General features: G+C 55.5%; 6 protein-coding genes across 6 annotated transcripts; 3 read left to right on the forward strand and 3 right to left on the reverse strand.

The window, feature by feature from the left end:
• Positions 1-984: 984 nt before the first annotated feature.
• Positions 985-3,743, forward strand: E0L32_004792 (uncharacterized protein; the record flags this gene model as incomplete). Its single annotated transcript, XM_031139242.1, has 3 exons — positions 985-1,020; positions 1,100-1,266; positions 1,334-3,743. 3 exons carry the CDS (start codon positions 985-987, stop codon positions 3,741-3,743), a joined length of 2,613 nt encoding a protein of 870 aa, XP_030996673.1.
• A 1,564-nt stretch (positions 3,744-5,307) lies between these two features.
• E0L32_004793 (uncharacterized protein) lies at positions 5,308-7,981 on the forward strand (the record flags this gene model as incomplete). Its single annotated transcript, XM_031139243.1, has 5 exons — positions 5,308-5,320; positions 5,419-5,480; positions 5,573-5,604; positions 5,682-7,605; positions 7,688-7,981. 5 exons carry the CDS (start codon positions 5,308-5,310, stop codon positions 7,979-7,981), a joined length of 2,325 nt encoding a protein of 774 aa, XP_030996674.1.
• An 891-nt stretch (positions 7,982-8,872) lies between these two features.
• E0L32_004794 (uncharacterized protein) lies at positions 8,873-12,339 on the reverse strand (the record flags this gene model as incomplete). The annotated part of the gene is made up of 4 exons (XM_031139244.1): positions 8,873-9,119; positions 9,223-11,225; positions 11,292-11,804; positions 11,884-12,339. 4 exons carry the CDS (start codon positions 12,337-12,339, stop codon positions 8,873-8,875), a joined length of 3,219 nt encoding a protein of 1,072 aa, XP_030996675.1.
• Positions 12,340-13,257: 918 nt separating this feature from the next.
• Positions 13,258-17,673, reverse strand: E0L32_004795 (uncharacterized protein; the record flags this gene model as incomplete). The annotated part of the gene is made up of 5 exons (XM_031139245.1): positions 13,258-15,107; positions 15,158-15,474; positions 15,536-16,056; positions 16,114-17,250; positions 17,443-17,673. 5 exons carry the CDS (start codon positions 17,671-17,673, stop codon positions 13,258-13,260), a joined length of 4,056 nt encoding a protein of 1,351 aa, XP_030996676.1.
• A 3,350-nt stretch (positions 17,674-21,023) lies between these two features.
• Positions 21,024-22,454, forward strand: E0L32_004796 (uncharacterized protein; the record flags this gene model as incomplete). Its single annotated transcript, XM_031139246.1, has 3 exons — positions 21,024-21,246; positions 21,311-21,481; positions 21,547-22,454. 3 exons carry the CDS (start codon positions 21,024-21,026, stop codon positions 22,452-22,454), a joined length of 1,302 nt encoding a protein of 433 aa, XP_030996677.1.
• Positions 22,455-22,731: 277 nt separating this feature from the next.
• On the reverse strand, positions 22,732-24,822 carry E0L32_004797 (uncharacterized protein; the record flags this gene model as incomplete). The annotated part of the gene is made up of 3 exons (XM_031139248.1): positions 22,732-23,877; positions 23,930-24,324; positions 24,384-24,822. The coding sequence occupies 3 exons, from the start codon at positions 24,820-24,822 to the stop codon at positions 22,732-22,734; spliced, it is 1,980 nt and encodes a 659-aa protein (XP_030996678.1).
• Positions 24,823-26,330: the final 1,508 nt, after the last annotated feature.

Genomic DNA, 26,330 nt, shown 5'->3' on the forward strand with positions numbered 1-26,330 from the left:
TTCTGAGACCTGTACGACCCGTCGAGTGTCGCCTGCTCACGATGCCCGCTCAAGATGGGATTTCCCTGACTTGTGCAATGATTAAGTAGATATCCCATACATAGTCTTTTTTTTTCCTTTTCTTGTTGCCTCCTTCACCACGATCGACTGTGCCTTGACCTTCCGTCGCTGCTTGATGCCGTCATCTCGAGAGGGAAAAACTCGCATGGTGAATTCAGCCTGATCACGAAAGTGCCTGCCCTGGGGCACGCCACTTGTTCTCTATATTGATCAGACGGGAAGATATAGTATTGTCGGTCGCTTATGTAGCCCACGTCTCCCTCGTCGGATTCGAGCGCTTGGGGTGGCCCTTCGTCTGGGCGCCGCTGCGTTCTAGAAACCCTGGCGGATCACCTCGACTGCATAGCTTATTCCGGGTTCGAGGCGGTCGCTGAGGGACACTCTGATGCCAATACACTCTTTTATTCTTCTTCTTTTGACACCGAGAAGACCTGCCAGGTTGGTGACTTTGCTCGTCGCTTCATTCACTTGACGCGTGTCCTGGGAGCCGTGATCTGGATCTCGACTCACCGACTCCCTGGGCGTGGTCTGGCCACTGGTGAAGGTCTCTCGATGCGACACTACGAGGTACTTTCGACTACTACCCTACGAAGAGAGATAGAAAAAAAATAAGCTTGAACGGAGAGCTTGCGTAATCGTCGAAGCTTCCTGTGTGTCGCAATTCCACCTTGTGCTGCAGGTAGCCGTCGGGCCCCTTGCTCATCTTCCCAACAAACCCTCCCTGGGAAAACTAGGGCGTCGCCAGACATAGATCATTCTGGACGGATGGCTGCATGATAAGGCGCCTCATCTCTCCTCCCCCTTTACCTCTCCGGCAGCCGGCCCTGGGAGTCTTCTCTTCTTCTTCCGAATCGCGGGAGTGGCTGTGTGTGAGCCTCTTTTCGACTGGTCGGGATTTCGAACGGCAACCACCTTTTCTTCAAGATGACGGAGATTGGCGAAACATGGCCGGTCAACGAGGTAAGTGGTGTACAAGGCGATCCTCCCCCTGCCATGTACCACTATGTACAAGTCACAGGGCTAAGTGAGACACTCCCAGATCATCTTCACAGCCATCGTGGGAGTGGTGATGGTGGCAGCATTTCTCGAGTGGTTCCTGTGGCTGGCTGCGTTCTTGTATTGCCTATGGAAGGTCTTTATCAAAGCTGAGCATTGGACGGTCAACGTCTTGGCAGTGGTCATCGCTGTCGCGTTCACGTTGTTGAGGTATGGGAAACACCGTCTGGTCTTTTTTCGGCCGGTTCGTCTGTGGACTAATGGATTCTCCCTGTAGGTTCATCTTCCTGCCGATCATGATCGTGACCTTGCCCCTGCCGAGCCAGATCGTCAAGCTGTGGCCGCCGACAATGGTCAGCTTCCTCCAGTGGTTTGCCTTCTGGAGCTTCGCCGGCCTCCTCACCGTGCCGTGGCTGTTCTGCATCTACCAGATCGTCACGCACCAGCTGGGGAGGACCAAGAGGATCAAGCAGGTGCTGGACGAGGTGTCGGCGCCCAAGGTCGTCATCGTCATGCCCTGCTACAAGGAGGAGCCCGAGGTGCTCATCACGGCCGTCAACTCCGTCGTCGACTGCGACTACCCGCCTTCCTGCATCCACGTGTTCCTCTCGTTCGACGGCGACCAGGAAGACGAGCTCTACCTCAACACCATCGAGAAGCTCGGCGTGCCGCTCACCCTCGAGTCGTACCCCAAGAGCATCGACATCTCCTACAAAGCTGCGCGGATCACCGTCTCCCGTTTCCCCCACGGCGGCAAGCGCAACTGTCAAAAGTCTACATTCAAGCTCATCGACAAGGTCTACCAGCAGTACCTCAAGAGGAACGACAACCTGTTCATACTGTTCATCGACTCGGACTGCATCCTGGACCGTGTCTGCCTCCAAAACTTTGTCTACGACATGGAGCTCAGCCCCGGCAACAGGCGGGACATGCTGGCGATGACGGGGGTCATCACGTCGACGACGAAGAAGCACAGCCTCATCACGCTGCTGCAGGACATGGAGTACATCCACGGGCAGCTGTTCGAGCGGACGGTGGAATCGGGGTGCGGCTCCGTCACCTGCCTCCCCGGGGCGTTGACGATGCTGCGCTTCTCGGCGTTCAGGCGGATGGCCAAGTACTACTTCGCCGACAAGGCGGAGCAGTGCGAGGACCTGTTCGACTTTGCCAAGTCGCACCTCGGGGAGGACAGGTGGCTGACGCACCTGTTCATGATCGGGGCCAAGAAGCGGTACCAGATCCAGATGTGCACGTCGGCGTTTTGCAAGACGGAGGCGGTGCAGACGATGCGGTCGCTGATCAAGCAGCGGCGCCGGTGGTTCCTGGGCTTCATCACCAACGAGGTGTGCATGCTGACGGACTGGCGGCTCTGGAAGCGGTACCCGATCCTGGTGCTGGTGCGCTTCATGCAGAACACCATCCGGACGACGGCGCTGCTCTTCTTCGTCATGGTGCTCGCGCTCATCACGACGACCAAGAAGGTGGCGGACCTGCCCGTCGGGTTCATCGCCGTGTCGCTGGGCCTCAACTGGCTCATGATGTTCTACTTTGGCGCCAAGCTCAAGAGGTTCAAGTCGTGGCTGTACCCGATCATGTTCATCATCAACCCCTTCTTCAACTGGTACTACATGGTCTACGGCATCTTCACGGCGGGCCAGAGGACGTGGGGAGGGCCCAGGGCGGACGCGGCTGCTGCCAGCGGAGACACCACGGCGCAGGAGGCCATTGAGGAGGCTGAGAAGGCCGGCGATGACCTGAATATCGTCCCCGAGTCCTTCATCCCCGCGGCCGAGATACAGCGGCGCAAGAGCGGCAAGGGCGGCGGCGCCGGGGTCAGCCGCGCAAAGAGCGTCCTGCAGCCTCCGGACAAGGTGGACGGCCTGTTCGCGGCTCCCGAGAGGAGCGCGTCGGGCTGGTACCAGCACCCCGACGCGTCCATGATCAGCCTCGGCGTCCTGCAGCAGGGGGGCGGCTCGTCGTCGCAGCACTACTACGACGGCGGCGGCGGCGGCGGCGGGAAGCGCGTGCCGCTGCACCCGCGCGAGTCCTTCGAGAGCTTCGTCTCGGCGGGCGGCTCGGTGTACATGCCGCGGCGGGTGGAGAGCCTCATGAGCGACGAGGACCGGCGCAAGTACGAGATGGCGCAGGCGAGCCAGCTCAACTTCTCCGCCGCCGCGAGGCAGCAGCAGCAGCAGCAGCAGCAGCTGGTGCTGCAGGGCCCGCCGACGGGCCAGGTCTACGAGTACCACTCGGACGCGGAGCTGCAGCGGGCGGGCTTCACGGACGCGGTCGAGGCGACGCCGGCCGTGTCCGCTACCGCCGCCGCCGCCGCGGCGGGCTACGCGGAGCATCACCACCAGCAGCAGCACCGGAGACTGCCGAGTGAAGGGAGCGTGCCGTCGAGGTCGTCGTCCGGGGCGGGAGCGGTGGTAGTGTCTCCCGGAGAGGGGCGGCGGGGAGGTATGCGGCAGCAGCAGCAGCCGACCGTGCCCGGTAACGCGCGGAGTAGTCGCAGCGGGCGCAGCCCACTTGGGCGGGCGAGTTTCATCCGGACGTCGACGATGGACGAGGTCGAGCAGGAGATTCAGGGGTCACACGCTGGTCCGTCGGAGAGGAGATCCGCAACGCCGCCGCCGCCGCCGTCCAGGAGAGGGGCTGAGAGGCGCAAGGGAGGCAAACAGGAATGATATTCAAGTAGCTACATGATTGACGAAGAAGAAGGAGGAGGAAGGGCGGCCGTTTGCGAGAACGGTGGATGAGGTGGCAACGACATAGAGAGGGGAAGGCGTTGGTGTTGTTTTTGGGTGCTGACGACACATGTCTAGAAGGAAAGCCAGCCACTCCTTTCTGCTGAGAATGGCAGAGTTCTACCTACTAAGTCTTGTGTATATTCAGTAGACAATCCATGCCTTGGAATATCTGTGTGTGACACCTCCAAGTGGTGATGTGATGATCGTGCGGTACCTGAATATCAGTGGACGCGAGCCCGGTCAAGCCGGCTCTAGGGCAACGGTCACCACATAACAAGTACTCCGTACAAGTTACAAGTACAATGTCCTCACGGCTTGGGCGGTGAGAGAAGCCAAGACGTGCCCTTGAGGTTCGAGGTGGGGTGATAGGTTCCCGCCAGGCGTGCGCAATCCAAGGCAAATTGAGGCAATCCAAGGCACCGGTGGATCCTCGACCAGCTGTCCAAGAGCCTAGTTACGCGATAGGAACATGGAAAAGGCATTACGATTACATACTCGACCTGCAGTTCCTGCGAGAAATGGCCTCTGGCAGCTCTCTGGGGGTCCACAGAAGGGCCTTCGAGCCTGCTTGGCAGTTGTCTGGTTGTCTGGGCGCGCCATCCCGAGGGAGCCCACTGGGAAAGCCTGACGAAAGAGAAAAGGCTTCAAGGTTCTTCCACTCGTCAGTTCAGTTTCAGTGGTTATTTTGGCGGCTGGTGGTTGGTGGCTTTTGGTGATGTCGCGTCGCCATAGGTTGATTGTGCTGGGGCGGGCCTCCATCTCTCGAACTTTCTCCAACGTTCTGTTGCTGTCCTTGACGTTCGCAGTGGAGATGGACGCCAGTCAAAGCCACACGCCCCCCCTGGCAGCCCCCAAAATGCCCCAAAATGCCCCAAAATGCCCCAAGAATGCCCCAAATGGAGCCCTCTGGAGGGGTGTCGCCCTAGTTAATTGTACCCAAGGATCAGAGCTAGGGACCCGACCAAGGCCAACTCTTATTCATGTCTTTTTCGCGGCTGCTCTTGTCAACTGGGAAAGCTAAAACATCACACTAAAGACCAAAAAAGTGAGAGAAAGCACTGCGCCTCTGGAGTACCCTGCCCGCTGAATCGCGTGCAAGAGTACTTTGTCCTCGGTGCCTAGCGTCGTCGGGCAACCTTCTCGACTTTTTTTTTTTCCCACTGCACTTTGCGGACCACCAAAGGGAAAAAAAATACGCTACCACGTTTTTTCCCATTTAAAAAAACCTCCCCCCACTACAATCTCATATCACCACAAAGCGACCAGTCCCAAGACTTGAACGTGCTCAGTTCATCTTGTTCTGTGAATTGTCACTTTCTCTCTTAACCGACTGAAACCCTTTTCTCTCTCCCCCTTTCCCTTTCCCTTTTACCTCCATCGCCCCCGAAGCTTTGGTACTATCGTGTAAGCAGTTGCACCCATCGCAGCCTTATCCGGACATCCTCGAGGACATCCTTGTTTACAAACCCAACCATCCAGCTACCCCTCCACAACCGCAAAGATGAGCGTCGTGGGTAAGTTCAACTCTTCCCTCCCTCCCCAACCTGACCGACTTCTGCAGTGTGCGCGCGCTGTCTGTGATTCAGTTGGCTGACTCCCCTTCCTCCTTCAGGTGTCGATTTCGGAACCCTCAACACGGTCGTTGCCGTTGCGAGAAATCGTGGTGTCGATGTTGTATGTGCCCCTCCGCACACCTGCTCTCTGAATAACCTCAGTCGATGACGACAAGGAAGATGACAGTATGCTGACTTGGTTCCCTCTTCTAGATCACAAATGAGGTTTCCAACCGAGCAACACCGTAAGTCACAACTACCGACCCTTTCCTGCCCTTCCCTCTGGCCGGGACCAATGACATCTGACATTCGCGATTTACAGTTCCCTCGTTGGCTTTGGGCCCAAGTGCCGCTACCTCGGCGAGGCCGCAAAGACCCAGGAAATCTCCAACCTCAAGAACACCGTCAGCTCCCTGAAGCGACTCGCCGGCCGATCGTTCAAGGACCCCGATGTCCAGATTGAGCAGCAGTTCGTCTCTGCCCCCCTCGTCGACATCAACGGCCAGGTCGGTGCCGAGGTCTCGTACCTTGGCAAGAAGGAGAGGTTTACCGCCACTCAGCTGGTTGCCATGCTGCTGAGCAAGATCAAGCAGACCACCGCCAACGAGATCAAGCTCCCTGTCTCGGACATCGTCATGAGCGTCCCCGCCTGGTACACCGATGTCCAGCGCCGCGCTCTCATCGATGCCGCCGAGATCGCCGGTCTGAAGCTTCTCCGCCTCATCAACGACACCACTGCCGCCGCCCTCGGCTACGGTATCACCAAGCTCGACCTCCCTGCCGCCGACGAGAAGCCCCGTCGCGTTGCCTTTGTCGACATTGGCCACAGCGACTATGCCTGCAGCATTGTCGAGTACAAGAAGGGCGAGCTCGCCATCAAGGGCACTGCCTGCGACCGTCATTTCGGCGGCCGCAACTTCGACAAGGCCATCGTCGACCATCTCCAGAAGGAGTTCATCGGCAAGTACAAGATTGACATCTCGACCAACCCCAAGGCCATGACTCGAGTCGCCGCCGCTACCGAGAAGCTCAAGAAGATCCTGTCTGCCAACCAGCAGGCCCCCCTCAACATCGAGTCTCTGATGAACGACATCGATGTCCGCGCCATGATCACCAGGCAAGAATTCGAGGCCATGGTTGAGCCTCTGCTGAGCCGCGTCCACATTCCTCTGGAGCAGGCTCTCGCCGATGCCAAGCTCACCAAGGATGATATCGATGTCGTCGAGATCGTCGGTGGTGGCTCCCGTGTCCCCGCCATCAAGGATCGCGTCCAGGCCTTCTTCGGCAAGCCCCTGTCCTTCACCCTGAACCAGGACGAGGCCGTCGCTCGTGGCTGCGCCTTCAGCTGTGCCATTCTGTCTCCCGTCTTCAAGGTCAGGGACTTTGCTGTCCAGGACATCATCAGCTACCCCATCGAGTTCGCGTGGGAGAAGGCCCCCGATATTCCGGACGAGGACACCAGCCTCGTTGTCTTTAACAAGGGCAACATCATGCCCTCCACCAAGATCCTCACCTTCTACCGGAAACAGCCTTTCGACCTCGAGGCCCGCTACTGCAAGCCCGAGGACCTTCCCGGCAAGACCAACCCCTGGATCGGTCGCTTCTCTGTCAAGGGTGTTAAGCCCACCGCGGCACAGGACGACTTCATGATCTGCAAGCTCAAGGCCCGTGTTAACATCCACGGCGTCCTGAATGTGGAGAGCGGCTACTACGTCGAGGACCAGGAGGTCGAGGAGGAGATCAAGGACGACGAGGAGAAGAAGGACGGTGATGTGAGTGTATACAAATCCCCTTTTGTCGAGTCTTCACCGTCGATCGAACATTTCGAGTCGTCTTCCATTCCTGCGAAACGTCCACGGCTTGACCCACAGCCCTCTGGAGAAGCGTCGCGCTTTCATTTCTATGACGTCCCCGATGAGAACTCGAGACTAACTACTATCAAGGCCATGGACACCGACAACAAGGACGAGAAGCCCAAGACCCGCAAGGTTAAGAAGCAAGTACGGAAGGGTGAGCTGCCCATCTCGGCTGGTCACACCGGCCTGGATGTGGATGCCAAGAACAGCCTCACTGAGAAGGAGGCTTCCATGGTTATGGAGGACAAGCTCGTGGCCGACACCGAGGAGAAGAAGAACGAGCTCGAGACCTACATCTACGAGCTGCGAAACAAGCTCGACGACCAGTACGCCGAATTTGCCAGCGACGAGGAGAAGGCTAAGATCCGCTCAAAGCTCGACGCCAGCGAGGTAAGCATCTGCCAACCCTTGAAAACAAAACCCCCTTCGACGCTTGTGTCCACCACGCCTTTACTAACACGCTGCTTGACAGGACTGGCTTTACGATGAGGGTGATGACGCCACCAAGGCTATCTATATCGCCAAGATGGAAGAGCTCCGGGCTCTGGCAGGCCCGGTCGTCCAGCGCCACTTCGAGAAGGTCGAGGCCGAGCGCCAGGCTCTGCAGGCCAAGCTCGAGCAGGAGGCTGCGGCCAAGCGGGCTCAAGAGGAGGCCGCTCGCAAGGCCGCCGAGTCCGACAAGGCTGCTCAGGGAGAGAACGCCAAGGACGAGGAGATGACGGACGCTGACGCCCCGCAGCAGCCCAAGGTCGAGGAGGCCGATTAGACCTAATAGATGGATCACGGAGTCTTGTTGGGAAGGAGGGTTCACAGCACTTTAGAGACAGACATGCATGAAACGTACGTACGTATTTTTGAGCATCCGAAACGGAAAAAGAATCATTGGAACTTCGTTTTTTTTTCTTTCTTCTTATTTGTTGGTTCGAGAAGGCTACCGGGAACCACAGACCGACCGTCCGTCTCTCTTGACATATCCATATATCACCGTTCATCTCTCCCCGGGCTTCCTCGCGCGGCACGATGTCTCTTCCTCCTCTTATTTCTTTCTGTTGTCAGGTAAAAGTCTCTCTTCTTGGAGGGTGGAAAAGCTTTTGTGATGACAGGGCGCGGGTAAGCATATTGACAGCCGGGGGGGGGTTACACATCAATATTGGTTACTAGGTCTATGCCGATTCAAGTAGATAGAAATTAATTCTTTGCAGAATTCTCTACTCTACCCTGGCACTTTGCCCATCTTGATGGCTTCTGCAGATAGTTACATCCTCCCCCCCCCTTGGTATTCTTCACTTCACGAGGATGACTTTTGGTGATGAGATGAGAATTACGATTGCATTTCTTTTTCTTTCTTGAACCCACGACCAGAATCCCTCATGATACATACAATGCGATATATAATCAATCGCTACGTGGGACCTCTAGGGAATCGAGATCATCAACGTTCCATGCCTGATTTGTCCGAAACTCTTGACGATGTAGACTCCCCCCCCCCTCTTCCCCCTTTGCTTCGTGTAGCTGTAGAAGCATATGCTAGGCCCATCCTATTTCTTCTTTTGTATTCCTGCAGGAAAAGGAGAGAGGAAAAAAAACACTTTTTACCAACTCGATTGACTTAGCTGGCCCAACAAACCAAACAAATGGCACAAGAGGGAGGGACCTTTTAATGAATGTCAAACAGCGGCTTGAGCTTGATGATGAGCTGCCACTCGTCGTTGGAGACCTCCTTGCGGTAGAACTCCTTGAGGCAGTTGATGCTGGCGCGCGAGATGAGCGAGTAGAGCGCGTCCGACTCCTCGAGCTGGCGGCCGTAGGTGGGCTGGTGGCCGCCCATCTCGATCTTGACGGCCACCGAGGGCTGGCCCTTCTTGCACACGGGGATCTGCTTGTGGTCGCGCTCGATCGAGGTGCTAAAGAAGAAGAAGAAGAAGCACAAGTCAGTAAATGAACACGCTGACTTGTATAGTCAAATAGGGGGGAGGGGGGAGTAGTGGAAAAAATATCAAGACTCACACTCTGCCGAGACTGATAACCTCCTTGACGCCGGTGACGGGATTCGTCTTGATGGCGGCAATAGGCGTGTTGATCTTGAGCTGACCCTCGACGACATCGACACCAATGACGATGGGGCCCGTCTTGTTGAAGACAGCAACGGTGTTGAGCACGCAGGGGAAAACGGCCAGCATCTTGGACTCCTCCTTCTTCTTCTCGAGCAGCTCGTCCATGTGCTTGGTGAAGGCATCAAACAGGTGATAAATAATATCGGCCGTAAAGATCTTGATGCCCTGCTCCTCGGCGTACGCCTGCGCCTCCTTGTCGACCTTGACGTCGAAACAGAGCATGACGGCGTGGTCGGGGCTCTTCTCCAACATGATGCCGCACTGCATGACATCGCGCTTGTAGACCGGGCCGATACCAACGTTGGCGACCGGAATCTTGCAGTCCTTGAGGAAGTCGAGCAAGGCCTCGAGCGAACCAAGGGTGGAAGCCTGGACACTGACACCACGGCCGGATCGCTCGACACGGCTGAACAGGGTGGCGAGATCAGACTCGACCTCGTCCTCGAGATCCGACTCATCATCATCCGGTCCGACAACCAACAGTCTGGAACCAGCAATGGCACCTTCGAGACCAGGAGCGCTGATCTTGACACCCAATGCAGCCTTCACCTCCTTGTTGTGAACATAGGCTGACTTCAACCGCAGTTCTCTCAGAGGCGCAGGTGTGAGCAGTGCTCTAATGTTGGTCGTAATGGCCCCCTCTGTACCGCACAGCACGATACGGTCTCCTTCTCGGAGGATACCGTTGGACAGGATGACATCAATGGTCATACCAAAGCCTTCAATGGCCTTGACCTCGAGAATGGTAGCCTGGACCTCGGAGAGGTACATGAGAGAGCCAACCATCCTCTCCTGAGTGAGCTGGATAATGAGCTTCAGCATATCCGGGATACCCTCACCAGTGTGAGCAGAGGTGGGCACGAGGGACACGTTGCGGGCCATGGACTTGTTCTCGTAGAAGAGCTCGGAGTTGAAACCCTGCTCGGCAAAGGCGAGCTTGGTCTGCTCGAGTCGGTTCCTGAACTCGTTCTGGACCCCCTTGCTCTGCAGAGCCAAACTCTCCTGGAAGCCATTGTTGTCGACCTTCTTCCAGCCATAAAGACGATCAATCTTGTTGAGGGCGACAATGAAAGGCGTTTTCCTATCTCTCAGCATACGCATAGACTCAAGAGTCTGAGGCTCCAGACCGTGCATGATATCGACGACGAGAATGGCGATGTTGCAAAGGGAAGATCCACGCGACCGCAGGTTGGAGAAGGACTCGTGACCAGGCGTATCAATGACGAGCAGACCGGGGACCTTGAACTCAAAAGAACCGTCTCGGTTGACGACGGCCGTCTTCTGCTTGATGGCATCGACTGGGAAGTAAGTAGCACCGATCTGCTGCGTGATGCCACCAGCTTCGCCTCCCTGGACGTCGGTCTGACGAATCTTGTCGAGAAGCTTGGTTTTACCGGTATCGACGTGACCAAGAATACAGCAGATAGGAGAGCGGAGGTTGTCCTTTGATCTGGCTGCGAGTGCTGCTTGGTGAGCCTTCTCGCGCCTCTCTGCTGCCTCCTTTTTCCTCTGAGCCTCAGCAGCCTTGGCAGCAGTCGCTTCCTCGTCGTCGGACGACTCCTCTTCTGACTCTGACTCTGAATCCCCAGCCGATGCCTTGGGCCGAGATGGCAAAGACTTGCCGTTAGCGGCGGCATCCTTCGCCCCCTCTTTCTTGGCTGCCTCCTCGTCGGAGTCGGCGTCCCAGCTGTCCTTGACGTCGTCATCGGAAGCTGCTGCGGCTTCCCAGTCCTCGTCGACCTCGTCTTCGTCTCCGGCGGCCTTGGCCTTTGCGGCAGCCTCCTTCTCGGCTTGCTCCCGTGCCGCACGCTCCTTCTCTTCAGCTTCCTTGGCCGCAGCTTCGGCCTGCTGGCGAGCCCGCTCGGCGGCTTCTGCGAGTGCCTTCTCTTCCTCCAGCTGAGAATTAAAACGTTAGATTTGATCGACCGCCAGCAAAACCAAGAAAAGAGGTTTATATCTTACCTCCTTGGCCTTGCGACCGCCACTACGCTTCTTGTTGTCGTAGGTGACCTTCTTCTTCTGCTCGCCCTCGCCCTCGAGGGCACCGATCTTGACACCAGCTGCAATCATCTGCTGCAGCTTCTGCTCGTTGCGAGCCTTCTCGGCCTTCTGTGCTTTTGTCATGAACTTGCCCTCCTTCTTGAGCTGCTCGATCTTCTCCTTCTCCTTTTGCTTCTTGGCGGCCTTGGCCTCCTCTCGCTTTCTGGCCTCCTCGGCCTCCATGCGCTCGAGTTCCTCGAGCTTGGCCTTCTCCTCCTCCTTGAGGCGCGACTCTTCTTCCATGCGCCGCCGCAGCTCCTCCTGTTGCTTCTGAATGGCCGCAAGGTGTGGCGGGAGCTTCTTCTTCTTGCCACCGGCGGCGGCGGCGGCGGCAGGAGCAGCGGCCGGCTCCGGGGCCTCCTCCACCTTCTTCTCAGGTGCCGCGGCCTTCACTGGCTCTGGCTTGACCGGCCCAGTGGCCTTTTTCTTGGCAGCCTGTCGGGGGGAGGGGAGGTCGCATCAGTACACATGTCCAACTCGATATACACCACTATGCCACGGGTATATATCTTACCTGCTCCTTCTTGCGCTGCTTCTCCCGCTCCTTCTTGAGCTTCTCTTTCTCGGCCTTGGTCAACATCCGACCGCCCTCGCCTTCTTCGTCGTCGTCAGCGGCCTTGGCTGCCTGCTGCTGCTTGCCTCCCTTGCCCCCCTTGCCCTTCTTCTCGGGCAGGGCGAACTCATCGTCCATGGTGGCCTCGGCGGGGGCCTTGGAGGTCAGGTCCTCGGCGGGCGGGGCGTCGACACCGGGCGGGTTCTCGCCGTCGACAAAGTCCTCAGACAGGCCCTTCTTCTTGCGCTTCTCCTTGTTCTTGCGCATGAGGCCCATGAGGCCGCCGGTGGGCGCCTCATCCTCCTGCTCGCCTGCAGCAGCGTCGGCGCCGTCTGCAGCGGGCGGGGCGATGCTCTCGCCCAGCTCGGCCTCCCAGTCATCGTTGCCCTTCTTGTTTCCCTTCTTCTTGGGCGCCATCTTGCCTGGTCAAGTCGAGACTCTGGAGCGTCGGCTTGCTCTTGGAGGTGATGGATTGCGTGAAGAACTGGGAAATTTTTGAAAATCCCCCGTCGATCGATTTGCACCTGGCGGGATGGAAAAAGATGGTGGAGGGGAGGAGAAAGTGCAGACGGCCTACTAGGGTAGTGTGGCACTGTGGGTGGCGGGTCCGATGTGCATTCACATCGGCAGGAGCAGAACAGGAATTAGTGGACTAGCAGTGACTGCTAGGGTTTATGGGTCCTCTAAGAAAGCAGTTCTTAGTGGGCAAGAACACCAGAATGGAGACCTGCAAAGCGCGGGGCAGTGCGGCAATGGCAAGTCTGGACAAACCGGAGAATAGGTAGGACAGGACACCTGACACTCATCAGTTCATTTAATTGTAGCTAGGATGAGACAAGACACCCATCAATCAGCGGCGCACACTCGAGGGAGCACTTGGGAGGCTTGATATTTCAGGTACAGTACTGGGCGTCTTTCAACCGCACAATTGGAGAGTGCTTGAAGTCCCTTGAGAAAAGGGAGTTTCAAATCATACGCAGAAATTTTCAATCAATGGTCTCCGACATGCAAATATATCATAAGTGGAGCGTTACTGCATTCTTCTAAAAGCACAGTCAATAAGATATGGTGCTTTGTTCCTGTATGCTCTGCCAATCCTCTCTTCCTTTTTTTCCTTTTCTTTTTCTTTTCGCCATTCACAATTTTTTTTAGTGAAAACAGACCAGCGTTATCGATAACGATAAGGCCTGAAAGCTGCATTACGTAGGGCGGGGTCGAACCAAGTACGTCCATGGAGAGATGAGTCCTTCCTGTAGCTCTAATACCTCCTGAATGAGACTGTCTATCAACAAGCTCTAGACCACTCTCCTGCTCTGTATTAAACTGCCAACCCCCTCAGATTACAGGGGCCAGGTAGTACTCTAATATATCATAGACAAGTGCGAAATAGCGCGCCATCGTGCTGCGGTCCAATGCCACCATCTCTCGCGGCCCCTCATCGGATCCACGGCTGTCATCGGCCCTGAAATCCATCGTCCAACGACCACCATCTAGGTTGTTGAGAAGGCGAACCAGCTGTGCTGCATGGACCCGCCGAGCAAAGAGCCGCTCGACGGCTCGCAACTCGAAGCATCTCTGGAGCATGTCCCCATCGATATGCATGTTGAACCCGTTGTCCAGTACCGGACTCGCGTCCCAGTCCGGATCACCCGGGGGCTCGTACTGGAATGGGTAGAGCAGTTCAGAAGTCTGCGCCAGGTTCTGTATAAGACCCAAGACTGCCCATGCCTCTGCATTCAGGAGCGCGAAATGGTAGAGCGATCCATCCATACACACGCCCAGGATATCTGCACCATCCACGGTGCTGGGCACGTGTCCGTACTTCAACTGCCGGCGGCCTTGTTGCCAGCTCGGCCTGGTCTTCCCTCTCTGAAATTTCCTGATGGATGCTGGTAAATCGGCTTCAAAGAGCACCTCGCAGTTCCTCCCGGGCTGTTGCCACGGTACCCAGAGACCAACGACACCACATGATCGGTCACTAACGAGCAGAATCGAAGTCTCCGGATCTTCGCTGCCAGAGAAGGCCTCGATGCAATGCGCTGACGGCCTAGAAACAATGTCCACATGGGCCAGCACCATCTGGTCCGCCTCGCTGTCAATAGCTGGGTCGATGATCTGGACTGAGGCCTTATCCGTCAGGGCTATAATCTTGCCATCTGAAAATGTTAGAGAAGTAGCTGGAGAGCTCAGCTCAAATGTCTTCATTGGCTTCAACTTCTTCTCACTGAGGTCCAGGATGTCCCAGTGGAGGGTGGTGCCGACGCAGTAGAACAAGTTCTCCGCGTCCCCGATTATGGAATGAATCGACTCTGATTCTGATCGCTTGTAACGTGTCCAGAAACGTATTTTCCCCTTCGGCTCGTCTGGTGAGGATTCGATCCTTTCCATTGAGACAACAATTAGTCGGGCATCTTTTGTCGAGACGAGAACAAAGCGCCACACTTTATCGTCCTTGGTGTACTCCCACTCAGATAGCCCCTCAATCTTGTCGCCCTCGCCTAAACCGGCAATAAACTTCACGCCGACCTTCTCCTTGTCCGATGGCAAGGAGAGGTCCTCTCCACTCGTGGTGTCAATGAACTTCAGTACAGGGCGATTGCCTGTTTGCACCGCGACCACCAAACAGTCGAGCGAGTGGAGATAGAGTAGTTTGCTGGGTGTGCCACCCACCAAGATGCTGCGCGGTACTGACTGTGGCTGGGTCGCCAAGCCTGTGAGCAGAATGCGAGATCCTGAGACCAGAAGTAAGGAAGTATCACCTCCATGGCCTGGCAGCCCTTGCCTCAATACCGAGGCCGAGTCCACTGCAGGCGAAGGCTTCTGCGCATCACTACCATCGACAGGCCACACCCAATGCTTGATTTGGGACTGGCCGTTCTTGAGGTTACCTTCGCCCAACGAAACAAGCTGAACGATCTGGCTGTCGCAGCAAATAAACGCTGATTTGTTCCCATTGGCAATGCACTGCGCAGCCGTTTGCCCAAACTTCTCTGATGTTAGAGATCGAAGACCGTCCTGTTGATTGAGAACTAGAGTGAGCACCTCGCCACTATTAGTGCCGACGAGCACAGTGCATTGCCCAGAGGGATCTGTCAAACAAACAATGCTTCTGGGCGCTTCAGGAGCCTCTTGGTTTGGCTGGAGCGGCGAGGTCGAGCTTCCCGCTCCAGGACTCCCCACCTTCCCTATGATGAGGTCAGCATCTCCGTTCTTCAACTTCAACGAGTTCACGTACGTCGAGAGAGGTCAAGTATGAGAAGTTTCTCGACCTGTCGAACTGGGAAAATGAAGAGTTTTGGTTGAAAATCCTCCCATAGCCCGGCGAAAACACACACTTCACCGTCGACTGGCCCAAGAGCGAGACAAGTGACATCAGAAGGCGAATCGACGGCCTTCACAACACGTATTTCTAGGTCCTCAGCAATCTGCAAGATGTGTATCTGAGATTTCGAGTCCTTGTAGGTTGCCAAGGCGATGAACCTGTCGTATGCTGCAGCATACATGATTGCTGTGAAGGTGTCTCCCAGGAGTTCAATATGCGTGCAACGGATGCTGAGAGTGAATTAGTATTGCATTCTCCAACTTGTAGGGAAAAGGTTACTGAAGGCCGTACCACTGCGATGCAGTCGAGATGACGACGTAGTTCTCTGTGACTTGCAAGGCCATAGTATCAGAAAGTTGAGTCGCAACGATGGTCCTGGCTGACAGATCGTAAGGGAGGCTGTGGGGATCCGTTTCTGCAATCTCATTGTAGTCATCAGACAGATGGAGTACAGTGGAACGGTCGGGCATTGATAGTAATATGTGGAATCCTCGATCAGGACAACCCAAGTGTGCAGGAAATATCCATGCATCCCGGATCGGAACTTCATAGTCGACATCTGGTCCAATTCTGGCTTCTAGGCCATATCGATATTCAGTCACGGAGCCTGTGATGCCCTTTCCCGTCGCAACGAACAGTCTATCGGGCCTTTGCCAGCCCCATTGAGAACTGTCGGGCCAGCTATTGCCTGTCACCTCCTTCAGTCCTTGGGCCTTCGGAAAGGGCGGATGTGGATCAGTGGTGACGAAGTCAACGACAGGAGACCAGTTGGCTATGGTTCCCAGAGCCACCGGAGGCTCGCGAGGAGGTACCTGCGTCCTGTCAGCCGAAGGAGCAAGAGGCACTGCACTTGACCTCATATCCCTTACCTGCCAGATAGCGCCAGGGCCAGAATCCCCTCCCATAATCAAGATATCTGACCAATTGTCTTGGAGAGCGCAGAAAGCGTTGGCAATATTGCATTTGAAGTTGCCAACATTGACACTGGCTCCGAGAATATTATCAGAGTCGATGTCAAGGAACATGACGACGCCGTCTTCTCTGGCGAGATAGATATTATCTCTACTGGTAGAAAAAGTAGACAGACGGTAGGGCCTCGTCCACGCGGTCCAGATCGGCTTGGCTAAGCCGTGGTGGTATTCCGAGGTTTCGTGGATAGTCATCTGGAAGTCTTCGAAGTCTGGTGGGCCTTGGAGTACGTCTTTGCACACTGCAATGCCTTGGGATGAAATAGCGAAGAAGGCAGTTCGGACGGTCAGTGGAATGACGAGAACTGGCATCTGGTAGTCCACAGGTAATCTGTGACCGCGTTTATCCTCCCCAAAGACATCCCTGAGGTCGTCCCCAGCCTCCCATTCGTAGGTGACCATCCGTGATTTGCCATTCCTCACCACGATCAATAGGAGGATCACATGATAGTCATCCTCAGGCCTTGGGTATAGAAATTCCATCTTGTGGATGACACCCTGCACGGATCTTGGACGTACAGCCCTGAATGGCCTAAGGGGCCTGTCGCGACAATATTGCTCGTTCAGCGTCTGGATCGATTCGAGTTCGTGAACGACAAAAAGTCCTTCGGCACAGCCCAGTGCGACATATCGTGAACTTGGGTCTACGGCCATGTGGAAGCCTGGGTTGACAACGCGAGTATGAGGCGCGCTTATCAAGGTTGATTCGAACACGGCTTGACCGTTTGTATCGGGACGGAGGAACAAGAGCACACAGTCGCCGGACTCGAGCACCAAAAGGAGCATTTGTGGGGGTAGTTGTTTCTGGGTTCCCAGGGAAGCCATAGCCGACAACGGCTGAGAGTCGTTCATAATGACATCTTCATCTTCGGTTTTGACCTGCGTGCTCGCCGCCTCGTCACGGCCCTCTTCCTTGACCGAGTTGGGCAGGAGGCCGAGCGGTTTGACATTTCGAATACGAGACCCGAAGTCGTTTTTTCTGGCAATGGTCTGCAAGCGACCGTCTTTCCGGAGTTCCAGAACTTCAACAAATCGATCCTGGTTTTTGAATGGTAAGAAACCAACTTGTGACCTGGAAGGAGGTAAAAACAAGGGGGGTGTTCTCAAATGTAATGTGTTTGTCTTTCTGAGAAGAAATTGGCGTCAGGGGAGCACTCAACTCCCTGAGTGACAGAGTGTTGAACAGGAACAATAGTTTTGCAGGCGATAGAAGCAGGGGCTTATACTCACACCTATGAAAGCGACATCGTTATGCGTAGCGGATCTGATGCGCACTGGGATGATCCAGTGTGCTATGGGGCTCTCGATGACATTTCTAGTCAGAAGACCAAGCTTGGATGGCCTTGTTGAGCGTTGCCTTGAAGGTTGGTTGGGGCCAATATTGCCCTTGAGAACGGCGTCAAGGTCGATCCTCTCGGTGACCCAGGCTCCATCACGGTAAACATTGGTCTGGAGAGCCATCACTTCTTACTCATAGCGAGCCCCTGTACCAGTATGTTGGGTGCAGGTGACTGGTCGGCCAGAGATTGTCCACAGTTCGGAGCCGGTGCTCTGACAGGAAGACTGGTGCTGGGGTTGAGTGATGATGAGACTCGGGAAGTTGGTCCAAGGTAAGAGGCCGCTGAAATCTGCGTGCCACACACTTGAGAATTCCGAACTCGCGAATGAAGAGAAGCAAAAGAAAGGGGGAATTCTAGGCAGTGTGCCGTGGAGGTCCCAAGTGACCTCTAGATGGGTACCCAGGCGGTGGATGATGTGAGGAAAGTTGGACGAGCTCGGACAGGTTGTTGCCAGAAACTGCTGTGAATAACTTTCTGCATTGTATTGGCCGTGAGTCCGTCAAGACAGGGGTGAGGAAGCAGAAAAGATTGCTCAGGGAACGGAACCGCGAGCGAAGTGGCTGGACTGGAAGGGGTTCTATTCACGGCAGGACCGACGGTGAAGTGGATCGTGTGTGGGAGAAAGCTGCTGATAATCGACGCCCAGTCCAGACAGAGAGAGAGGACAGAGGACAGAGGACAGAGAGAGAGAGACAGAGAGATGCAGGCAACAACGACGAAAGCGCACTAGCGGACAGGAATCACATCGAGTCCATGCAAGCAAGACAGGCCAAAAGGCTCTGGAGCCAGAAGAAAAAAAAAGTTATCGCCTTGCCCGGGTCAGCGAGACGAGCATGGGCGGGCGCGCGGGAGGGATGGAGTTGATGGCGATGCGGGCTTGTTGTGCGCCTTCTGTCTTTCTCGGAGGCGACCGATGGGCCCAAGTTTGGGCGGCCTTTTGGCGTGTGGTGCGACTCACTAAAACGCGCGTGGGAAGCCACTAACACAACGACTTGTCACCTTGCCTGGCTGGGCCGTAAATACCACCCAACTGCCAAATCTAATGATACTTAAAGTACTAGACAGGTAACGCCCAGCAAGGAGGTCTCCAGTTTTGGGCGGGGAGAGTGCACTCTTCCTCGTCTGGCCTGATACCTAATCAGGTACTCTGGGACTCTCCAGTCAAGTCGATGCAGACTCAACGTCTCGCTTGGGCCGGCAAGTAAGGGGCACTGGGTGATGTTGCATCGATTCTGTGATGGCAATGCAGGGCAATTCACGGTCTTTGTTGAAGATCATCTGAGAGAGCGGGATTTAACTGCTTGGGAGTGGGCGTCTGGCTCACGAAATGTTCCGGCATAGGCCCGAACAACAAGCAACATGCCTGTCCGAAAAGGCGGATGAGGGGCAGACTGGCCATCCCTAAGGACGGAGTATCAACTTGGGCCCTGATGCAAACGCGATGCAAGGCCGGCTCGTGAATGAGTGGTCGGCTCAAAGAGGCTTGTATGCAGTCATGAAAATGTGCAAAGATCGGTGAAGGATCACACCCCTGCAACTGACTGGGCTTTGCCAGACAAAAAAGATCTCGGGCCTGCAGAACCTGGCACAGCGGAGCCCGAGACCCTGGGTAGCCGGGTAAGGGGTGTCTTACACAACCCCCAAAGGCACAAAGACAACACTACAGGCGAATACGGGTGATGCTGTGGGCCATGTCCATCAACGTTGCGATTGCGGACTTGTACTTTCTCTCGCTCACACCTACTCAAGGAACAGGGAACTCAGTGTCCAGAAGCCAGAGGCCGCGCCAAAGAAGACTTCAACTTGACAAGCCGACTGGCTGACCGACGGCGCTGCTTCGGCCTAGTGGCCACGGCAGGGGCCGTCTCCTGCAGCTCATCAAGGGTGTGCATTCGTTGGGACTTGGGGTCGAAGACAAGTCTCTTGTGCGGTCGACTGTGACTCGGTCAGTTCCTCGAATGGCCACCCGAATCCGCTCTGGAACAATGTTGGTTCTGGTCTTTCCCTTGTGCAGGGTATGACGAGTCCACTTCCACATCTCTGCTCTGGAGGCCCTTTATCCTTCCTACGTATGTCTCAGCAGCCTGGCCACGCGACTGAAATAAAGGCGGCTGGTACTCTGGTGGCCCCAAAAGGTGCATCGCTTGGGGATTCTGAACGCGAGAGAGAGACACACACACAGAGAGAGAAGCTCCGTTTGCAGGTCGAACCAATCATCAAGACCACGATTGATGGCAAAGGCGCTTGTCAACATTCAGCATCACGGTCGAAGATGTCGGTTCTAGAAGAAAGTGGGTTTAGAGAATGCTCGAAAGACATCCTTGAATCAATACATCCAGCCTGGGCCTAGGTCAGCCAACAGGCATCAGACGGGAAATGCGGGAGCGACGGGAGCTTTACAGTTTGGTGTGGATGGCCTGGCGGAGCCGCACTTGACAAGGCCTCGCGCTGGTGATGTATCACATTTCTTGCGCCCCGCCTTCGATTTTGGGCCTTGGCTTCCCTGCCTGCACTGCTTGATCGACCACCAAATTGCTGATACTGATGGGGCCACGTCCCTAGTGTTCAGCCACCTAGAATGGAAAATATGCAGATGCCCAGGTGCTACTGCACGGGTACAATCACACGATCTTCTCCAGCCCTGGTGGATTCCAATGTGGTTTGGCTGTTCCTGCTTGACACGGCATGCGACCAATTTTGATGACAGGACCACATCCGCATCATGGCCTGCGGGATATTGCAGATTGCAGGGGGAGCTTGGCCCAGCTCCAGTCGACCCCAGCTTTCTGGTCTCGAATAGCCTGTCGTGGACAAGTGACTGCGATATTGCCACGTAAGGGAGAGCCGCTCGCCGAGCGGCTCTCTATTGAGCCTTTACCCCGTCATCGCAGCAGCAAATGTGTTCTCTACCCGTTGCTGAAGCCGGTTGCAAGTTTACCAAAGGTATGGTGCATCTCCCGCTCGTAAGGCTGAAAAATGTCTACGGGTCAGCAGGGCTACTGCACTTCTGTAGGTACCTACAGAGGCCCTCTGTAGCATGCGTAGTGGGGATGCCCACCTGAAATAGCTGGCGATAACACGTAATGATCTTCACTAGCGCAGGCAATTTAACAAGCCACAGGTCGGCATTAGTTGTGTTTTCTGCCGTGCTGGGTCTTAGCCACGTCGTCGATCTTGACCAGCTGGACTGCTCCACAGCTAGCTCCTGCACAATCAGCTTTCCCCGACCTTAGCTCGTCCTTTATTGTTTGAAACAGAGATGCTTAATTTCAACGGCGAGCACGATTAGTAGATTGGTTAGCTCGTATGCCTCTTTCTCCAACTGCGTCTTTGTCACTTCTCTCTCTCTCTAGGATATAGCAGACGAATAGACCTCGGTGCATCAGCTATGCTCTGAAGAGCCGTCGGCTTCGAGAGCACTCATTACACACCCAGAGAGCGTGGAGCCCTCCCGGCAAGAATAGATTGGCCATGGAGGATGCGGAGGGCTGGACGGCCTCCCCCGAGGACGCCACTCAGCAACCTACCGATGAATTTGCCAACGGAAGCACATGTGCGCAGTCAAATGAGGCTGACAGCAGCCCCAAGGCCCAAGCTATCATCGATGCTTGTGAGAGGAAAGACCTACATCGTCTTGTTGAGCTAGCTGAGTCGCAAGGCGGTTACCTCACATCACACCTGAGGAGACACACATGTAGGGCTTCTTATTCATACATACTTTATCAACAGAGTGCATGAAACTAACAGCTACCATATAGGGCCTTTATTGTTGGGATTATCGCACAACCAAGCAGATGAGAAGGAGCAAGCCGGACAGAACGGCCGTGCAGCCGTTGAGAGCTCCGCCTCAAGTGAGAAGCCCGAACATCACCGCGATGAAGCCCAAGTAGAGCTTGACGTCAACCGCGCATTTGTCTATTACCCAAGTTGTAAGGACCTCACCATCGCCCCTGCGTACTTGGACTTGATAGCAATGGCTAACAAGACGCGGTAGATAACACACAAGCCGAGGAAGAGAAACGGAAGCGAGAACTACAAACCCTAATTGTTGAAGTCCTCCGGCGCTACCCCTTTCTCAATTATTTTCAAGGCTATCACGATATCTGCCAGGTCCTCCTTCTGGTGCTCGCACCAGAGCTGCAAGTGACGGCCGTGGCTCGACTGTCAGTCCTGCGTATACGCGACTACATGTGCTCCACCATGAGCCCAGCCATGGCTCAGCTCTACCTCATCCCCGACATCCTCCGCAAGGCCGATCCGAAGCTGTGGCTTCACGTCGCCGGGACCAACCCGTTCTTCGCCCTCAGCAGCACCCTCACCATGTACGCTCACGACGTGACATCACTCGACGAGATATCGCGCCTCTTCGACATCTTGCTGGCGAGGGAACCCGTATTCAGCCTGTACATGTACGTCGCTACGATTCTCAGCAAGAGGGACGAGATCTTCGACACCCCGACCGAGGAGCAGGACGTGCTGCATGTTATCCTTTCCAAGCTGCCCAAGCAGCTGGACGTGGACGCGCTTATAGCCTCGGCTGCCCGCCTGTTTGAGCAGCACCCGCCCGAGTCGCTTCGCAGTTGGCGGAACATATCCAGCGCCAGCGTGCTCAAGACCGCAAGGTCACTGGAGTCTATCCAGTCCCAGACGCTCGAAGAGGGCGAGGCCTACTTCAAGCAGCAGGAGCTGGAGCTGGAGCGGGCGAGGAAATGGGAGGAGCAGCGCAAGAGGGTAGCAGTCATCGTCTCCAGGTACAAGCATCCTGCCGGTGCGGTGGGCCTGGCTCTGCTGGTTGGTGCTCTCGCTTTTTGGTTGCGCAGGTCGCCCGGTGTCGTCTCTCATGTCTCGAGCGTCGTCTCGGCTGTGATCTCGTTCGTCTCACGCGGGTCGTGGTCGTCATAGATAGGCACGCTGGCGTTGGGTTGGTTGGGCTCGTACTTAATTAAGTACATACTTGACTGGACTTTGTTGGGTTATCTTTTCAGAATAGGAGGATATTGGCCACCCCGCCACACCCTTGGGAGGAAGCATGGCGTTGACTACAGTCTAGCGAGAATTGTTTTGATCCATAACCAGTACAAAAATCAAGTTTTGTTCTCATGGCCTCTCAATTAGAGGCGCTAGGCCCAGCGGCTGATATGATGATCAAAAATGTGTCTATTTCGACGAAGATTGGGGTTCATGCAGCTTCTTGGAAAGCCTTCTTCAGGCTCTCGAAATGCTCTTGCTGCTCCATAGCTAGCTTGCCCCCAACGTCGCTAATAATGGTCAAAATCAGCGAATAGTTATTGTACAGGAACCGCTCCCTCTTCCGCTTGTCCTTGCCAAACCACGTCTGGCTGTGCTTGGTCAGAAACACCTCGATCTCGCTGCGAAGCCGGCGGAGACTCGTGACGACGGGCTCGTCGTCCCCGGCCTCCGTACTCAGCGCCAGCACCCCGTGCAGCAGCTGCCCGAAGCGTTGGGTTGTGACGTGGGGTGCCGCCGACTGTGTTGAGGCGGCAGACGACGAGGGCCGCGCGGGGAGATTTGCTGTCAGCTGCCTCACGCTCTCGCAGTGGTGGTCCATGACGACCTGGAGACGCGGCCAGAGAAGCATGTTTGTGCCGTTCATGTAGTTGTCCACGGCAGGGATCTTGCGTCGCTGCAGTTCGAACGTGAGGTGCTGGTTGAGCCGAATGCAGAGGAGCAGGCCTAGGCTGTCGTAGGTGTCGGATGTCAATGTCTTGGTCAATGCTTGGCCCAGGGCAAAGGTGGGCTCGAAGATGTAGTTGAAGTGGCGCGAGATGGTCGAGAAGGAAAGGGCTGGGGCGAAAAAGGATGCCAGGAAGGTATACTCTGCCGTGGCATTGTCAACAAGAGCAAGGTTGAAGTTCCGGAAGGGTACTTCGAGATAGTGTGTCGACTGGTCTTCCTCAGCAATGTGAGATGGCAGAGCCACCTGGTTGGTCGTTTTCAGGAGATCTATCCGGCGGCCCAAGTTGAAGGCGTCATGTGGAGGTCCCGCGATCTTGGCGCTGGACAGCACTGTGGTTTTTCTCGAGGTTTCATCATGGCCCAGAACGTCATTCTTATCTAGGAGGTGAATCTTGATTTTCCCAAGAGCCTTCTCGTAGCGCGCGAACTGGTTGACATAGTACCACCTCATTGTGTTCATGTAAGCCAAGCATATTTCATCGGCCAGCGTAGTATGGTGCTTGTGGAGGAATGAGAACAGGTCTTTGAACTTGAGGAAGTTTTGTTGCTGTATGATCTGAGCATTGATATGCGGCGATCTGAGTGCCTTTATTTGCGCCACGAGGAAATCCCGTATGCGTTCAACCGCCTGGAAGCAATCAGCCAACTTGAAGCCACAAGGTATGCCCAGGGAGATGTACCTTCTGCGTCAGTTTCTCCAACAGAGGACCGAGATCTGCCCAGGCCTTATTCTGTGTTTGGTTAGAGCTGTTGCGGTACGCCGTTGCTCTTTTGTCGACTTCCTTGAGCGCCTGCACCCATTGTTCATCGACATGACCCTCGGAGATCTTGGAGACTACTACTGGTGAGACACTAAGTTCCTCAACGACCGGGCCGAGGGCCTTTTCGACGGCCTTGCGGTTTTCTAGGCGCACGTTGAGCGCCGTGGATCTGGCCTGTAGGGTTTCTATGTCTGCAGATACGGCGGCCAAGTCATTTCGAAAACTCGTGAGGTTCGTCTCGACAGAAGCCAGTACATCATCACAGGCTCGGATGGATCGATGAAGATCCTCGAATTTGCCCTTTTCCTGTTTGTCTTCACGCATTCATGTGTGAGCGGAGAGTCGCACTCAATCAGGGGCGCAAGGCTCTTACACTCCTCAACCGTCTGTGGTCTGTGGGCTTCTCGGGCGTTGGGATCCAGGACGCCATTGGCAAGGTCTTGAAGCGATCGTCCGCCAAAGTCGAACTGCAGGTCAAGATCGGTCTGCGTAATCTTAGAGCTCTGCTCCGATTTAGACGTGACGCCTAGTGAGGCTTCCCCGAGGATCTTGCCGAGGGCGTCTAAAGAGCGTTTCCCGTCATCTGCGATCGTCGATTGCTTCAACCTCGAGCCGTTGGGCTTCCCGGAGGTAGAGGGCAAGGAGGCGCTCGAATCATTCGAAAGGAGGGAGATGGAGGAGCCCCTCGCGGAGCGCTGAGGGGTTGTGTAGACACCACGGGCGCTGGAGGTCCGTCTCGGGAGGGGTGAGGCGGCGCGACTCGTCGGGGTCGAGGATGCGTTCCCCGTATGACCCAGCCGGTCTAGCCACATGCTGGGCTAGAGGAATGGGCAACTCAGGGAAGCAACAATGGCATGGTTCGGTCAGGGGCTGGGCCAAGTTCTCTCGAATCTAAGGGGTGGGCGTGTAGTCAAGTCATGTGCGGTAAGCGGCGCGATATATTTGGAGAGGCGACCTGACGACGGGCCGAGGCAGGATGCGATTGTAGATGGTGATCTAAAGCAGTTCCCGGATAGCTGTGAACGTAAAGCACTTCCAGGATAAGGCTGAGCTGTCCCGAGCTCTCGAGGTACGTAGATCAATAATTTAGTGGGGAACCTACCAGCCACAGCTGCCCCCTTGTTGATGAGCGTGTCCCGTCAATTGTCCCCATCCACTGTTATCTCCTATCAGCTACTCTAGGAGATACTTTACTTGACAATGCTCTTACAGTATGAGTGGGGACCGCGGGGTTGAAGCTCGCTTCAAGGACAGCATCAGTCAACAGAAATGGGAGCTCATACAAGTAGAGTACCTAAGGTAAGGTAGCAAAGAATTAACCGGAGCAGTGCCCGCTTCCCGTCCTGCAAGCCACCGCTCTCTGGGGTCCGAGGTCATCGATCTTCCCCGATCCCAGATCCAGTAACCCACCTGGCTGCAGCCAGGGAGGGAGATGTCATTGTCTCGCATGGCTCCCTCGAAAGACAATGAACCAGACAACTTGATAGCCGGTCCGTGTATCTCGAGAATGAGTAACTCGCCGCACCCAAAGTTGTGGACTAAATGAGTCATGCCGAGGAAGCTGTATTAGCAAACATCGGGGTAGAGTTTCTGCATTTACCAAGGTTTGGTGGTTATCTTGCTTCAATGACACTCGCCTGCCTCCTGAGCAAGATACCTGGGTAAGGAAGGTACCTGTCCAACCCATCCAGTCAGGAACGCCTAGACAAAGCTCAGGGTTGCTCTGCTGCCATAGTAAGGTGCGAGGCACTTACTGTACCAGGGAGGACGGTCCCTCAGAATAAGGTCCTGCAGCAGCACTGGATTCCGTGGGTGCCCACCGGCCACCGGGGAGAGGTTGGCAAGAAGGTAGGTAGGTACATTGAACTAGTATCAAGGTAGGAGGAATACTCAAGACCGAAAACTCTGCCTCGCTGGACGAAACCGACGAACCACAGCGCAGGAATTTGCTGTGGCAGTCACAAATCTGGACCAAAATCGTGCGCCTAGTCGCCTCTAAGCTGGTGTTCCGCCCCGCAGCAAGGCCGCCGCCTAGGACAAACCAGCGCTACGTACGGAGTGCTGAGCAGCAACAGGCAGGGACGTGTACCTTTTTCGCACTGGGACGGCCCCAAACTAGGTACCTTAGCGCCCCCTCTCTCTACCCGTCGTTCTCTTTCTCTCTCACGCGCGCGCACATAGGCACAGGCACACACACACACACTCACGCCCTCTCTAGGTAACTCGCCTCTGTTTTTTTGCCATTTATTTTTCGAATTTCCTGAATTCCTGTCTCTTCCTTCCACCCACTCCTCTTCTGAACACCACACCCCGATCCGTG

This window comes from Thyridium curvatum (assembly GCF_004353045.1).
Source record: "Thyridium curvatum strain D216 chromosome Unknown NODE_24_length_455711_cov_82.946811, whole genome shotgun sequence".
Lineage (NCBI taxonomy): Eukaryota > Fungi > Ascomycota > Sordariomycetes > Thyridiales > Thyridiaceae > Thyridium > Thyridium curvatum.